The sequence below is a fragment of the Ornithorhynchus anatinus genome, chromosome 12 (genome assembly GCF_004115215.2).
Source record: "Ornithorhynchus anatinus isolate Pmale09 chromosome 12, mOrnAna1.pri.v4, whole genome shotgun sequence".
Taxonomy (NCBI): Eukaryota; Metazoa; Chordata; class Mammalia; order Monotremata; family Ornithorhynchidae; genus Ornithorhynchus; species Ornithorhynchus anatinus.
Genome location: NC_041739.1, coordinates 34743083 through 34757813, shown reverse-complemented (window position 1 = coordinate 34757813; position 14731 = coordinate 34743083). Strand labels below are relative to the sequence as shown.

Here is a 14731-nt window from a genome sequence, read left to right as displayed (position 1 = left end):
AATGTATAGTTTGAATCCCCAAGCAAGCAATGCAAGCAAACCTTACCACAGACTTTTGTCAGTCCTTTTCTGTGAAATCATAATCTCTTTTTACTGCTCTCCCCACTTGTAGCCTTACTCTCCTTCGATCCTCATTAAAAGCTGCTTTCTGGTTAATTTTCCTGAAACTTTGCTCACTCAACCCACCTCTCAGCTCCTCAGTTACTCCTATGGCCGCCCAACTCCTCCGTCAAACAGATTTCCTTACCATCAGCTTCAAGGAACTCCGCCGGCTCTCGGTTTTCTTCACCCATACTCAGACTCTTCATTCTTCTCAGGCTCACCCTTTAGCTGTACCCACTTGTCATCTCACCTCTTCTGACTTGTTGCTCCCGCTATTCTTCCCCCGGCCCAGAACTCCGTCCCCTCCCCAATCTGCTAAACCTTAACCCTTCCCAACCTCAAAGCTCTTCTAAAACCCCACCTCTTGTAGCAAGTCTTTCCCAGTTAATTCCCAACATCCTGAGATGTGTCACCCCAACAGCCACCTAACAGTCATATATTCACGTATGTCTGTCCTCAGCCCTTGGGTATATATATTTAAATGTATATTTCCATTCAATTATTTATTCTTTGAGAGTAAACTCCTCCGTTAGAGTTGTTTAGCCTTTGTGGGCAGGGAACCTGTCTTACCTGTTAGACTTTCCCAAGGGCTTAGTACAGTTTATTGCACTTATTGGACATACCATTATCTCGCTTCCGACCCTCCCTCCTTCGTCCCTTGGCTCACACTAGTGCCCCGGCGGGAAATTCCTCACTTCACTTCTCTGTGCCTCTGTTACCTCATCTATAAAATGAGGATTAAGACTGTGAGCCCCATGTGGGACAACCTGATTTCCTTGTATCAACTCCAGCGCTTAGAACAGCGCTTTGCACATAGTAAGTGCTTAACAAATATCATAATTATTATTATCAACTCTTTTCAGTTGTATCCTTGAGCCACAAACCATCCCACTTCCTTCATACCTAACTCCTGGTGGCCATGGAACCTATTTTATTGAAAAGATCAAGTCCGTCAAGCCTAGCTCCCTTACAGCCCTTCGTTTCCCCCATGATGGATGTTTCCTCCATGCCTCTTATCCCCATTCCCTTTTGTCTCTCAGGTGTCCCTTTGCTCCAGAAGGCAAACTCCTCCAACTGTAGCTTAGATTCTGTCCCTTTAATTCATGTAAATCCTTCTATCACTGATCTTATGAACCTTTACCGCTTACTGCTTCAGCCCTGTCTTCAAACATGCTACCTTACCTCTATTATAGAGCATCCTATCCATTGACTCCTCTACCTTCTTCACCTAGCATCCTATCTATTTTCCTCTTTCTTATTTATCTAAACTCTTCAGGCATCCTATCTAAACTCTCTGCTGGTACTTAAAGGGCTAGGACCATATCTTCTTTTTAATCTTAAGTGCTTGATACACCTTGGTGCTGTTTATTCCCTTAAAAAATGTATTTGCTATTGGGAGAGGAGATTAGTGTATTTGGTGGAGAGGAAACAAAGTCGGTAGCTACTTATTGACGGTGGTCCCCTCTCAGTTGTGTGTATTTGTTGTGTGTGCACTAATTATTTTAGGATCTTCTGATAGTGAACTGGATAGTCTTTTGGTTGGGGAAAAAATTGGTCAGGGGGAGAGGTGGGGTTAAACAGACACTAGGCTCTTTTAGCTATTTTGTCATAGTTAAAAAGTTATCAGTATTTTAATACCTTATATTCTTAAAATAATGGAGAGCATATGTTGAAGCTCATTTATTTTGTGCCAATTAGAGTAATTTTTTGTTGTTTTTTTTTTAAAGAGCTAGCCAATGTAATCTAAGTAGGAATTTCATTGATTTTGAACAGGGTGAAAGCCCAGGAAGTAATCATAGGTGAGTCTTTATCTTAATATGCATTTTTGTAGTGCATTTTATTTTTTGAAATGATTATTTTAATAAGTACACTTATTTCCTTTCCTCTCCACTATTGCTTGTCCTACTCCTTCCTCCTCCTTTTCCTTCATTCTTAGGGCCAATCCTAAGAATTCCCAGGATTATTCTTTTGGGGTTTTTGTATGTATTTTTTGGGTTTTTTTGTTTTTTTTTAAACTGTCCACTCAAAACTAGCTACTTGGATCCATACTTATTTTAAAAGGCCAAATGCATAGGTAATCTATCGGGCAAAAGTTACACTGTCATTGGGTTACCATATAGTGTCCGCGATGTTGAGAGCGCATTCATATGCTAAAATCTCTTCTTGTTTTAAACAAGTTAAATTCTTGGGATTTTAGTGCTTCTAATAAGGTAAAGATTTTCAAAATTAATTTTCATCAAATTTGACGTCAGTGATACCTCAGTAACATAAAGCTGTGGTGTTTACTTTTTTACTATGCTTTGCAAAATGTTTCATCTTTTAATGTAATAAAGTATTCTATTATGTAATTCTAGATCACTACAGAAATATACTTTTTTTGATCTAATTTCATGGCTTGGGTCAATGATTTGCATGTTTTTGTTTTTTCACTTAGACCTCTGACTGATGAAGAAATTGCAGATCTGAGAGAGAGACACTATGATTCTATTGCCGAAAAGCAGAAAGCATTCGATATGAAAATTCAAACAGAGGTAAATAAGAACGTGGTATTTTAGAGCGATTTATTTACCTCGAATGGGTGCTTTGGCCACGGTAGTCATAGTGAGCTGTGATGGGACATAATTATACAATGAAGGTTATCATTTCAATAAAGAGATTTATAGCTATGAATCGCAGACCCTGGTAGAGGTGGATGCAATGTACAAGGAACTTCTTTAAGGTGCTTCAACATTCTAGCAATACATCAAGCTCAATTCTTCCATAATTTTATGGGCTGGCAAATTCAACTATGTGGGGTTATATACGATTGTCTTTTAAACCAGTGCTGTGCACACAGTAAGCGCTCAATAAATACGATTGAATGACAACCACACAAGTCATTAAATTCCACTTTATACCCTTTCTACACTATTTGAATTTCAAGGCTTTCAGAATATAGAAGAATTGAACCTAGTATTTTCTACTGTGATTAAGGTCTGTGCATTTAATACTAGATGCTACTACTTCATCGTGCTGTTTTGTCCAAAAAACGTAATTATGTATTTAGCAATGTGTGTTTGGATCTATTTGGTGTATTATGGAAAGAAAAATCTGAAAATTTAAAAATTTGAAATGCTAAATTTTGCTTCTGATAGTGCCTTGTAAGTTTTATTTATTTTTATCTTTGTACACATTTATTTTAATTTTATTATTTTTAGAGCAGTTAGATAGGTTCTCATTTTTGTTAACCCTTATTATTTTGTTCATATACAGTTAGCCTTACAAGAGGAGAAGTTAAGACTAGAAGAAGAAGCTTTATACGCTACACAGCGTGAAGCAGCCAGGGCAGCAAAGCAGCGAAAGCTCTTGGAGGTGAGGGGAAAAGACCCCAGTATATATCAGAGCTGCTTTTCTACTTGTAAAATGCATTAATTAACAACAATTTAAACTCGGGGACCCATTTTTCTCTGAATCTAATCACTTCCGGTTGAACAATGTTTATATATATATATATATATATATATCTCTGACTTCAGTCTCAAGAAATTTTTAAGGGAAGTGTAGAGCAAGTTTTATAAATGTAAAATCCACAAATAGCAACACAAAATGGACACCTAGTTCTGAGTGCTCTTTAACTTTTGGATTAACATATCCAAAATATTTCAGTTAAACATTCCTCGTTTACTCTAAAAAAAAAAAGCCATTTAATCATTTAAAAATCCAATTTTTAGTTTGCAAGCTAAATATCAGAACTCTTTCGTAAGGCTTTTAGCAAACCTCTTTAGCATGCAGTCTACCTCAAATCTTGCTGAGTGTTTCTTAGTTCTTGTATAAGTCCTGCTTGACATACAAATGTCAGAGCCATCATTTGACTTGGTAATCCAGAAAGCTAGTTTAGGAGTACTTTCCTGAATGAGAAGAATTTAGAGTAGTCATCAATCATTAAAAAGCAAAAGTAATGACTTGTAGTTTACCTTGCACATTTTAGAAACATCATCCAAGGGCCTGAAAAAAAAGCTTAGTTTGTTCTCTACGTACCTTTTGATTGCTGATTAAAACCTGGGTCACGCTTCTGGAGAAGAATCCACTTCTGTTCCATCCTCTCTAGGGAGGGGCCATTTTCAGGCTGTTGGGCGTGTCCCCATTAAAGTGTGTGGATTCTCATTCTTGGGCGATGGAGAACAAACTTCTGGGCTTTTATAGCTTTGTGTCAGCCTTTCTGACTGGTGAATCAGGAGGAGGCAGGGCGTTTGTGCTCCCAGTAGAAGCTGCTATGTAGGAGAAAACTCTGTGGAAAATGGACTCTCAGTTGGACATCTGCTGGTATTTTCTAAGACTTCTTGTCCCAAACAATCCTTGGCACGTGGACAGGAAGGCCAAGGGTTGCCAGTGGAATTACGAGGCACGGGAATGGAACAGAAACAGAGAAACCTGTTCCTCAGGTTTGGTTAGTCCATCTCTAACCAGTAGACTACATTGTTCCATCCCTTTTCACTTCCCAGCAGATTAATGACTTATCATGCATGATAATGATATCTCTCCATTGATTACTCCTCAGCAGGGGAAAAACTGATTAAGGCAGCCTGTGTCCTATTTAAAGAGCATCAACATTTTCAGTCAGTCAAACCAGTGGTATTTTTGGAGCGCTTACAGTGTGCAGAGCACTATACTAAGTGCTTGGGGTACTGCCCTCCTGTTACCTCAGGTGTCCTGTGACCATTGGCCGGAGGCGTGCGTTGCAAGAGAAACCCCATTTTAAGCCCAAATCCTGAGCCCCGCCCAGGCTTGGGTTATCCCAGGGATCCCCAGCCTAAGGACATCGGCAGGCTAGATCTTGTCCAAAAGCCAGTCAGTTTCAGGCGAGATCCCCCCCCTTCTGAGGTCAGAGGGAGGGAAGAACAGGAGCAGTTTGATGGCTGGACTCCCAGCAAGAGACACCGTATGTCCGTTGCCTTCATGCTTATATAGGTGTTCCATAGCATGGCAGGAATTTCAAGTCCCAGCAACCCATTAAAACACCTGCACATGATCCACTTTGGTGCCTCCATCTCCGTCCTGCGCCTTCTCCTCCTTTCCCTACCTCCCCTCACCCGCCTCATCTAACCCAACTACTTCCTCCCTTCCATGCCTCCCTCTGAGCCTGCCCGGACCAGGATATTAAAGCCCCAGGATTCGGCTGGGGTTGGAATGGGTTGTGGATTTTTCAGCGTGAGTAGGCGGGGCTGCCATAGACAAGGAAGATGTTTTAGTTACTACGAGGAAGAAAATTCCTCTTTAAAGTAGATGTAAGAGCTTCTATACCCTGAGGAATAGAACCAGCAGTTGTAGATAAAGGGCAGAGAAGGAAATAGTGATGGATAAAAATCCAAGGAAGATTACGTGATGTCTTCCTGGTTGGGTACTAGGAACAAATTTAGGGTGTGGGAATGTTTACAAATGTATAAAATGACGATAGAGATATTTTATTCTTTCTTTAAAGCATCAAATGCTACAGAGGATTAAGCAGCGACCTCACCCTTCCAACAATGGAGATTATCAAAGGTAAAGATCAGAATATTTTTCCCCCTCTTTTGTAATGGAAAGCTTAATTCCCAGTGGGCTCAGGTACCATATCCTTTGATCCCCAGGTAATTCTAACCATCGCAAAGTAGGAAAGCGAGGTCCATTTTCTTAAGTGTGGGTTATGTCCTTTTCTTTGAAAATCTGATCATGCATCTTTCCTCTAGAAAGTGATAATATTATAATAGCAGTCTCAATTCTAGATCCCCAGGTCAGTGAAGTTATATATTTTCCCTCAAGAATTGTCCATTCTTCTGACGACTTTTTTCTTAATGGGCTGAATTCTCCCCTCGCAGCCCCAGAACAACCTCTCTTCACCCTTCCCTTATTTGCCGCCAGACTTTGTAGCAGTGGGCATCGCTTGTCCAGTACAGCTTCCACGTGACCTCAAGAAGGCGAGGGGGAGCAACTGTAACATATGCCCATCACCCAGGACAGGCCTTCAAATGGCACATGGCAGTTTTCACAGATGTGTATCGCTTGCTCATAAAAATATCTGGGCTAGAAAGGTGTGCCTTTGTGGTAGGAAAGTGTGTCAGATTCATGTAAATTAGAGGATTGTGGCCAGACCAGAATAGTGTTGCCAAAGAGCTAAATTAGAGTGTGAGGTCGCAGTCGATTGACTTCTAAACCTGCCTCAGGCCTTTCGGTACTATACTCGTAAAAGAGGAATCTGCCCGAGTACCGCTCAGAGAAAATGTTTTTGACTTTTATTACAGCTCGGGAGCAGAAGAAGACTTGGATTCCCATTTGAGAAATATAAAGTCACAGTATGAAGTTTTTCGAAGTAGCAGTAAGTGTTATCAGTTACCATTTTTGCCGGACTATTTCACATGCACGCTTTGCAGAGAATTTGGACGGCTCGATGTCTTCAAATGAATATGAACGGCATTACAGTGTTGGTTGTTCTGATTAGAAATATTTTGGAAAAAAGTCACTGGGCCCTATTCTCTCATGTGGGACTCCGAGACTTTTTGATGGGGAGAGCGAATGTCATTTCCCCCTCCTTATTCTCTGCCTGCAGCAGGCCAATGCTGCTTCACATGAAGACACAAACACTGTAGTGTCGATCCTGCTGCCTCATCCTCTACACTATAAGCTCAGTGTGGGCAGGGAATGGATCTGCTCTACTCTCGTACTCTCCCGAGCGCTTAGTACAGAGGTCTGCGCATAGTAAGCGCTCAGTTAATACGATTGATTCCTAATGTATGATCGAGACTGTAAGCTCATTTTGGGCAGGGAATGTGTCCGCTTATTGTTGTACTGTACTCTCCAAAGTGTTTAGTATAGTGTCCTGCATACAGTAAGCGCTCAATAAATGCAATTGAATAATGAATGAGTGGCAGCTAGATCAATGGCCATAATCTGCACAGCCCTTGATGCCACCTGAGTTTAAAACCGAATGACTTTTTAGGGAATGGGCTGGGCAATCGGGGTGGAGGAAGACTTAGCTACTCTTTTGAAAATCCATAAAAATAGTCACCACGGATGTAGGGCCACTCATTCTTAGGCAGGAAAATAAGACCTTAATAATAATAATTGTGGTATTTTTGAAATGTTTACTATTCTAAGTGCTGGGGTAGAAACAAGATAATCAGGTCCCACATGGGGCTCACAGCCCAAGTGAGAGAATGGGTATTGAATCCCATTCTGCGGAGGGGGGAACCGAGACGCAAAGTGAAGTGACTTGCCTAAGGTCATGCAGCAGGTAAATGGCAGAGTCAGGATTAGAACTCAGATTCTCTGACTCTCGGGTCCATACTCTTTCCACTAGGCCATGCTGCTGCTCTGTAATGACTGTAAGCTCGTTGTGGGCCGGTATCGTTTCTACCAACTCTTTTTTATTGAATTCTCTCAAGCGCTTAGTACACTTAGTACAGTGCTCTGCACATAGTAAGTGCTCACTAAATATGCCATTGTTTGATCATAAAAATAATAAATGCTTAAGTGCCAATCACTGTACTGTACACTGGGCAGATACAGGACAAAGTCACACAGTCTAGGAGGGAAAATAGGAATCCAGTCCCCATTTTGGAGATGAGGAAACTGCAGAAAAGGTAAGTGAATTGCCCAAGATCACACAGTAGGCAAGTGGAGCCGGGATTAGAACCCAGGCCTTCTGTCTCCCAGACCTGTGCTCTTGCCACTAGGCCACACGGCTTAAACTCCTTGAGAGCAGTACAGTTGTTTTAACACACTTGGAAATCACAAATCTGTCAGGGGAAGATAAGTGAAATTGCCAGCTATATTCATTCCAGTTTTCAGTATGTTTCACTAAAAGTACTAGTTGTTGGAAAACCTCTCTAGAAAAACAAGTCTCAAGCAGATTCCTGAGATCCAGAATGAGTCAATCCACTCCTTGTAACATGCCAAACAAGCAGAAGTTGTAATTAACAGTGCCAAAGATATGCAAAGTGAGCAGTTTGTAGCTCTGTCATCAAGCAGCAATCATTTCACGCCTTAAGTATCTTCAGGTCCTAAAACCTCCTGAGAGGCATGATTTTTAACGTCAGTTTTTAACATCAATCCATCAGTAGTTATTGAGTGTTTACTCTGAGCAGAGCACTGTGCTTTCATTAGAACGTCATTGCCTCGTGGAAAGATCACAGGCCTGAAAGTCAGGACCTGGGTTCTAATCCTGGCTGTAACAGTTGCCTGATATGTGAGTCACTTAACTCTCTGTGCCTGTTTATCTGTTTAATGGGGATGAGCCTACCGTTCTCTCTCCTACTTAAACTGGGAGCCCCATGTGGGACAGGGACTATGTCTACTCTGATTATCTTGTATGTGACCCGGCACCTAGTGCTTAGCAAAAAGTGCTTAACAAATACTATTATTATTATTACTGTTATTATGAAAATCAAAGCTTCTCCTTCCCCAGGCAAGGAAAATAAGTTCTCAGTGGACCCCTAAATAAGTGATTCTTTTTCCTCGACAATGGAGGCAGCTTTTCTACATGGACTAAATTTCACGCACTCCTTATTCATTCAGTCGTATTTATCAAGTGCTTACTGTGTGCAGAGCACTATTCTAAACTCTCGGGAGACTACAATATGGCAATAGACACATTCCTTGCCCACAACGAGCTTACAAACCAGAGCATTCAAGATTGCGGTGCATTTTTTGACCATCAGTACTTGCCTTATCCTTTTTTTTGGTTGTTGTTTTACTTTGTAAAAACATACCCATAGGTTAGGTTTTCAGTATATTTATGCTGTTTGGTCTAGGACTTTCATCCGATGCTACCGTTTTGACGCCAAACACAGAAAGCAGCTGTGATTTAATGACCAAAACAAAATCGACAAGTGGGAATGATGACAGTACATCTTTGGATCTGGAGTGGGAAGATGAAGAAGGTAAACTTCTTGCGAATTCACAATTTTGTTTTTAAAGCTTGCACACTTAAAAAGGTATTTCTTAGCTGCCTCAACTTGGAATGATTTTTAAATTTTTTGAGCATGTTCTTGATTCGCTTGTCAAGACCAGGAGAAATGATGAATAGTAGCAGTTTTAAGACCAGCCTGTCAGTAGTCAGTCGTATTTATTGAGTGCTTATTGTGTGCAGGGCACTGCACTTAAGCGCTTAGGAGAGTACAGTAGGTGGGACATCACTTGATATATTTTCCCGGTTGGTGTCGAGTTTATTAATATTAATGTGTGTCTCCCCCCGTAGACTGTAAGCTCGCTGTGGGCAGGGAATGTGTCTATTGTTACATTAGTACTCTCCCAAGCACTTAGGTCAGTGCTTTGCACACAGTAAGCACTCGATAAATACGAATGAATGAATGAGTTGGTGGTGATTACCATTTAGGTGCAACCCACTAGTTCAAATGGGTCGTCTTCATTCTTCATTCAGTAGTATTTATTGAGGACTTACTATGGGCAGAGCATTGTACTAAGCACTGGGAATGTACAATTCAGCAACAGATGAGACAATCCCTGCCCAATGACGGGCTCACATTTTCTAGAGCCCCAACATTAGGTAGCCCAAAGGCTCCCAGGAATAGTTTGCACAGTTCTGATAGGTGTATCAAGTATCCACAAGTAACAGGCAGGTAAAATGCAGCTGAATCTCAATCAGTGGTATTTCTTCAGCACTCATGGGCAGGGAGCGTGTCAGCAACTCTGTTATATTGTCCTCTCCCAAGCGCAGTGCTGGGCTTACAGTAAGCACTCAATCACTATCACTGATGCTGCTGTTGATGGTGATGGAAAGACATAGGAATATATATAATCTGGCATGTACCAGGTGGCTCTCTGTGCATGTTCCAGGGCTTAGAAACAGTGCTTGGCACATAGTAAGCGCTTAACAAACACCATCATTATTATTAGTCCGGAAAGTACAAGTCTCCCAAATCGGGCAGTTAAATTAGATGTCCCGAAGTGTCTAGACTCAGGTGGAGGTCAAATCAGTGAATGCAGAACTTCTGGTAAGAACATTTTTAAATATATGTAAATTAGTACTTGCTGAAATTCATAATCCTTTATTATCGGTACATGTTAACATTGCTATTTAATCATGTAAATTAATAGTGTTAGCTATTGTGGTTTTCATTCCTTTAAGAAATATTGTTTTGTATGATTTGGGGATGTTGAAAGTGCACTGTGCACTTGGCATCATTTCTTAATGGAAACTACACTTCATTCAAGCACCTTTTCACTTGACACTATTCTCATGGAGCCAATTAAGACCTCTAAGCGAGTTTTTCGATTTCAGGATCTGATAATGCAGCGGTAATTTTCTCTGAATGCCCCCGGGGAATCGAAATGTGTGTTACTCATGCAGGTGGTATTTGAGCCCGCCTTTTAAAAAAGAAAGAAAATTAAAAATTTCCTTTACAGTGGGAAAGGGGAAACCCAGTTCACAATTCAGAATCCTATGTAGAGAATTTGGAGAACTCTTGGTGGGAGGGAAGGAAAGGTAGAGATGGGGCAACTCACCTCTGCTCCTTTGCCCAGCCCCAACCTTTACCGTCTAAGCAGCATGGAGCCCCCACGCCAGCCCCATTCCTGGAAGAGACGGTTGAAGCAGCAACATACTTTTTTTAAAAAGAGCAGAACGCACATCTCCTTATTTTCAGATAGCCCAGCAGTAAACCAGGGCAATAATCTAAGCCACCTCCAGAATGTCACCGATTAAGTATGAAAAGCGTCTAAATTGTTGGGACTAAGGCAAGTAGAAACAATCAGTAAATGCAAAGAAAAAGAATTAAATTTTCAGGAAGAACAATTGGTTATTTTGGCTCCGGTTCCAGTAAAATAATCAAAAATTGGACTGTGGCCGCGTGCGTTCACTGTGTTCCGCACAACTATGGGAAGTCAGATACTGCCCTCTTGTGGGTAATGCATAAGTTGGTTTAATAATGATATTTGGGAGGTGAAAAATTAATAATTTCACTGTCTTGTCTTATGTTGTCGAGTCGTTTCCGACCCACAGCACCTTCATAGGCACATCTCTTCCAGAACGCTCCATCTGCAGTTGTTCTGGTACTGTATCCACAGTACCTAATGAATTACCCTGGAGGCAAATCTATCACTTGGAAACCAGTTGGACGTTTAATGAGAATTCTGTCAGGATCTGAAGATCCCGAAATTAACCTTCATTTGTTAGTCAGTCGCGCTCTAAAGTTAAAATGATTATTTACCCCCATGCTTAGTGCAGTGCTTGGCACACAGTTAAGCGCTTAGCAAATACCATAAAAAAAGGGAAAGGCTCACTTCATTATGAAATGGAAAGTTCACCTTTAGTGATTTTTTGTTGTTTTTTTAATTTTCGAAAATGAGAGGAAACAACCGTAAACCTGGACCAAAGAGAGACAAACACGAGTCTGGGTGTATTCTTCGTGTCCTTGGCCGACAGCACGCCCCATTTTCTTCACAGGTTATTTATGATCTATTTATGAGGACAAAACTAAATGAAAAATTCTGGGATTTTTTTTTTAATGTCTTTAAAGACCGTATTGAGAAGTATTTGGGTAACTCTTTTCTGGCCATTTCTCAGATCTCTTCTTTACCCGCAACAGGGATGAACAGAATGCTGCCGATGAGAGAGCGCTCCAAAACGGAAGAAGATATTCTCCGGGCAGCCCTAAGGTATAGCGGCAAGAAGAGCGGAAGCCACCCTACCTCAGCTTCTGATGACTCTAACGGACTGGAGTGGGAGAACGATTTTGTGAGTGCCGAAATGGATGACAACGGCAACTCGGAGTACGCTGGATTTGTGAATCCCGTGCTGGAACTCTCCGTCTCTGACGAGAAGAAATCCGATGCTGATCAGCAAGATAGATAAGGGTAAAGTGGCGTGGTCCACTGACCTGTCGTAACCAAATGTCGGAAGTTAAACAGGATGCGGGAGTGTTTGTTCTCGGCCCTTTTTGTAAGGGGGAGGGAAGAAGCCGTGAGCGTGACATGGAATTGATAGGATCTATCTGAATTAATTCAGAATTAAGTGCAATTTCATCATCTACCTTCCATTTTTTAGAAAAAGTTGGTCGATGCCATCGTGTTATCGGATGTGACTTCACGTTAAACCGTCTGCACTAATCTAAGCATTAGTTTGACAGGTGTACGTTTGAACTGGCCGTTTTCTCTCCAGGTATAGTTCTGGTTTCCATTTTTAAACTCACGAATCTAAAACTTCGGACCATCCGGTGATATTATTTCAGTATCTGAATGTGAAAATCTCTTAAATCGCTTACGTTCTGCATTCTTGGGAGGTATGAAGGGGGTAGTGAAGTGGAAGTTAGCAATTTCAGATATGATTTGTCTTGTGAAAGCTTCCTCCAAGCCAGCCTTACTGATTTCCCTCATTTACTTGACTGTTGTCATCTCCTACGAAGCACAACTGGTTGAGTAATATTTGCTGAAGGAATAGTAAAACATCAATTTCTAATAACTCCTTTTCCACATGGTCACTACATTTAGTGGGATTGTCCCTGCTCAACGTGTATTTTTCAAAATCAGCAGCTACTTTTACAAAGTTACAGCGCGTGACGCACAATAAACATTTCACGAATTCCATGGAAAAAAAGAAACCTTCGTGTACTGCTGTAAAGGGATATTTGCTTGAGAGCACCTTTTACAATTGTGGTTTCTAAGCCCGCACTTGGAATGAGTCAGAGGAGTATTAAATGAAATAATTTTTACACAGGGAGAGCTGTCAGTTCTTTGTACTTGTTTATATGGAAAAAAGCCTAATGTGCTATTTGTGTCTTTCCAATAAGTCGTTTACTGGATGAAGGTGTGGAGCAATTATGTTCAGTTTTATGGAGGAGAAAATAATGGGCTTTGAGTCCTCCAGACTGTAAGCTTGTTGTGGGCAGGGAACATGTCTACCGACTCTGTCGTATTGTTCTCTCCCAAGCGCTAAGTACAGTGTTCTGCACAGAGTAAGTGCTCAATAAGTACCATTGATTGATTAAACTCAAGTCCGTCCCGTCTCCCCCCCCCCCCCCCAGCTTGTAATGACAACTTTTTCTCCCCGATGCTTCCCGACGAACTGAGTACGATTAAGGGAGCAAAATGCCCTAGCATTAAATTTTTCCTTTTTGGTTTTCTGGGAATCCACATAAAATGAGTATCTCAAATTGTCTATTTTCTTCGTTAGTTTCTTTTTCGCCAAAAGCAGTACACATCCTCATATCCTCAGATCAGAAGGTGCAGATGTACTCAATCGATTGACTGATTGATAGTCAGAAGGTGCAGATATAGGTAATAAGGGTTTACCAGGTCTTAACGTTTCCACCCGCCCCCCCCCCCCCCCCCAAAAAATGGCCATTCAGTTATCTCAATCTACAAGACAAGCAAGGGTACTAGATTTTCATTTTTCCTTTTGTATCTTATAAAAACACTTGACACTTTGACTAAATATGTAAATATAATGAATTAGTCAATGCTGTTGTTAATTTAAATTGCCCTGTCATAATTTAAGTTGTAGCTATGTCATTGAAAATACTTTGAATGTAATTACATTTTCATTGCTTATAAGATGCTTTTTAATGTTTGTATACATCGGATGTATATTTTCGGTTAGACATAAGCTACACCCTTCCAGTTTTTTCTTGGCATTCGTCCATATTAGGAACTTTTTGAAGGAATGGGATCAGCTCTTTAATTGTGAATAAACACATTTTTACATTTAAAAAATAATCTTGCTCATTTACCATTATTTTCCCCTTTGTAAATGAAAAATGCCCTTATCTCCTACTTTGTAGAATTTTCATTCATTCATTCAGTTGTATTTATTGAGCATTTACTATATGGAGAGAACTGTACTAAGCGCTTGGAAAGTTTCAATTCAGAAACAACATGCTATGAGAAGCAGCATGATGAGTAGGAAGAGCGTAGAACTGGGAGTCAGAGGACCTAAATTCTAATCCCATCTCTGCCACTTGTCAGCTCTGTGACTTTGGGACTGTTACTTAACTTCTCTGTGCCTCAGTCTTCTCATCTGGAAAATGGGGATTCAGTGCCTGGTCTCCCTCCCACTTAGACCATGAGCCTGATGTGGCTCAGGGATTATGTCTAAACTGATTATTTTGTATCTTTCCCACATCTGCTGTGTGACTTTGGGTAAGTCGCTTAACTTCTCTGTGCCTCGGTTACCTCATTTGTAAAATGAGCATTAAGACTGTGAGCCGCCCGTGGGACAACCTGATCACCTTGTATCCTCACCGGCGCTTAGAACAGTGCTTTGCACATAATAAGTGCTTAAATGCCATCATTATTATTATTATTATTATTATTAACTTCTCTCTGCCTCAGTTTCTTTTCAGTTGCAAAAAGTGGGGATTCGATACCTTTTTTCCCTCCTACTTGACTGTGAGTCCCATGTGGGACAGAGACTGTATCTGGCATGATTAATTTTGTATCTGCCCCGTGCTTAGAACAGTGCTTGACATGTAGTAAGCACTTATATACCACTGGAAGAAAACCCCAAGAAACCTTTGGAAGAGGGAGGGTGGAAGGAGCGAAGAAGAGTGGGATTCCTGAACATACTACATCAATTACTGCCTTGGAGCGCAAGGAATGAGAGTCAGATCTACTCTTTAACTTTTCACTCTTCTTCTTAACTTTGTCTCCTTTATCTTCC

General features: G+C 40.9%; 1 protein-coding gene across 3 annotated transcripts in view; it reads left to right on the top strand.

Annotated features, from left to right (window-relative positions):
- The window catches only part of AP1AR (adaptor related protein complex 1 associated regulatory protein), a 31455-nt gene extending 18665 nt beyond the window's left edge, over positions 1-12790 (top strand). The window contains exons 4-10 of one of the 3 annotated variants that reach the window (XM_029076757.2): positions 1876-1901; positions 2537-2633; positions 3355-3453; positions 5561-5622; positions 6360-6433; positions 8868-8996; positions 11664-12790. In XM_029076757.2, the coding sequence (XP_028932590.1) occupies positions 1876-1901; positions 2537-2633; positions 3355-3453; positions 5561-5622; positions 6360-6433; positions 8868-8996; positions 11664-11929 (753 nt within the window). In that variant the 3' untranslated portion in view covers positions 11930-12790. Of the gene's footprint in view, positions 1-1829; positions 1902-2536; positions 2634-3354; positions 3454-5560; positions 5623-6359; positions 6434-8867; positions 8997-11663 lie in introns of all 3 variants that reach the window. The other 2 variants (XM_029076760.2, XM_029076759.2) reach the window with 2 other exon arrangements.
- The last annotated feature ends 1941 nt before the right edge of the window (positions 12791-14731 follow it).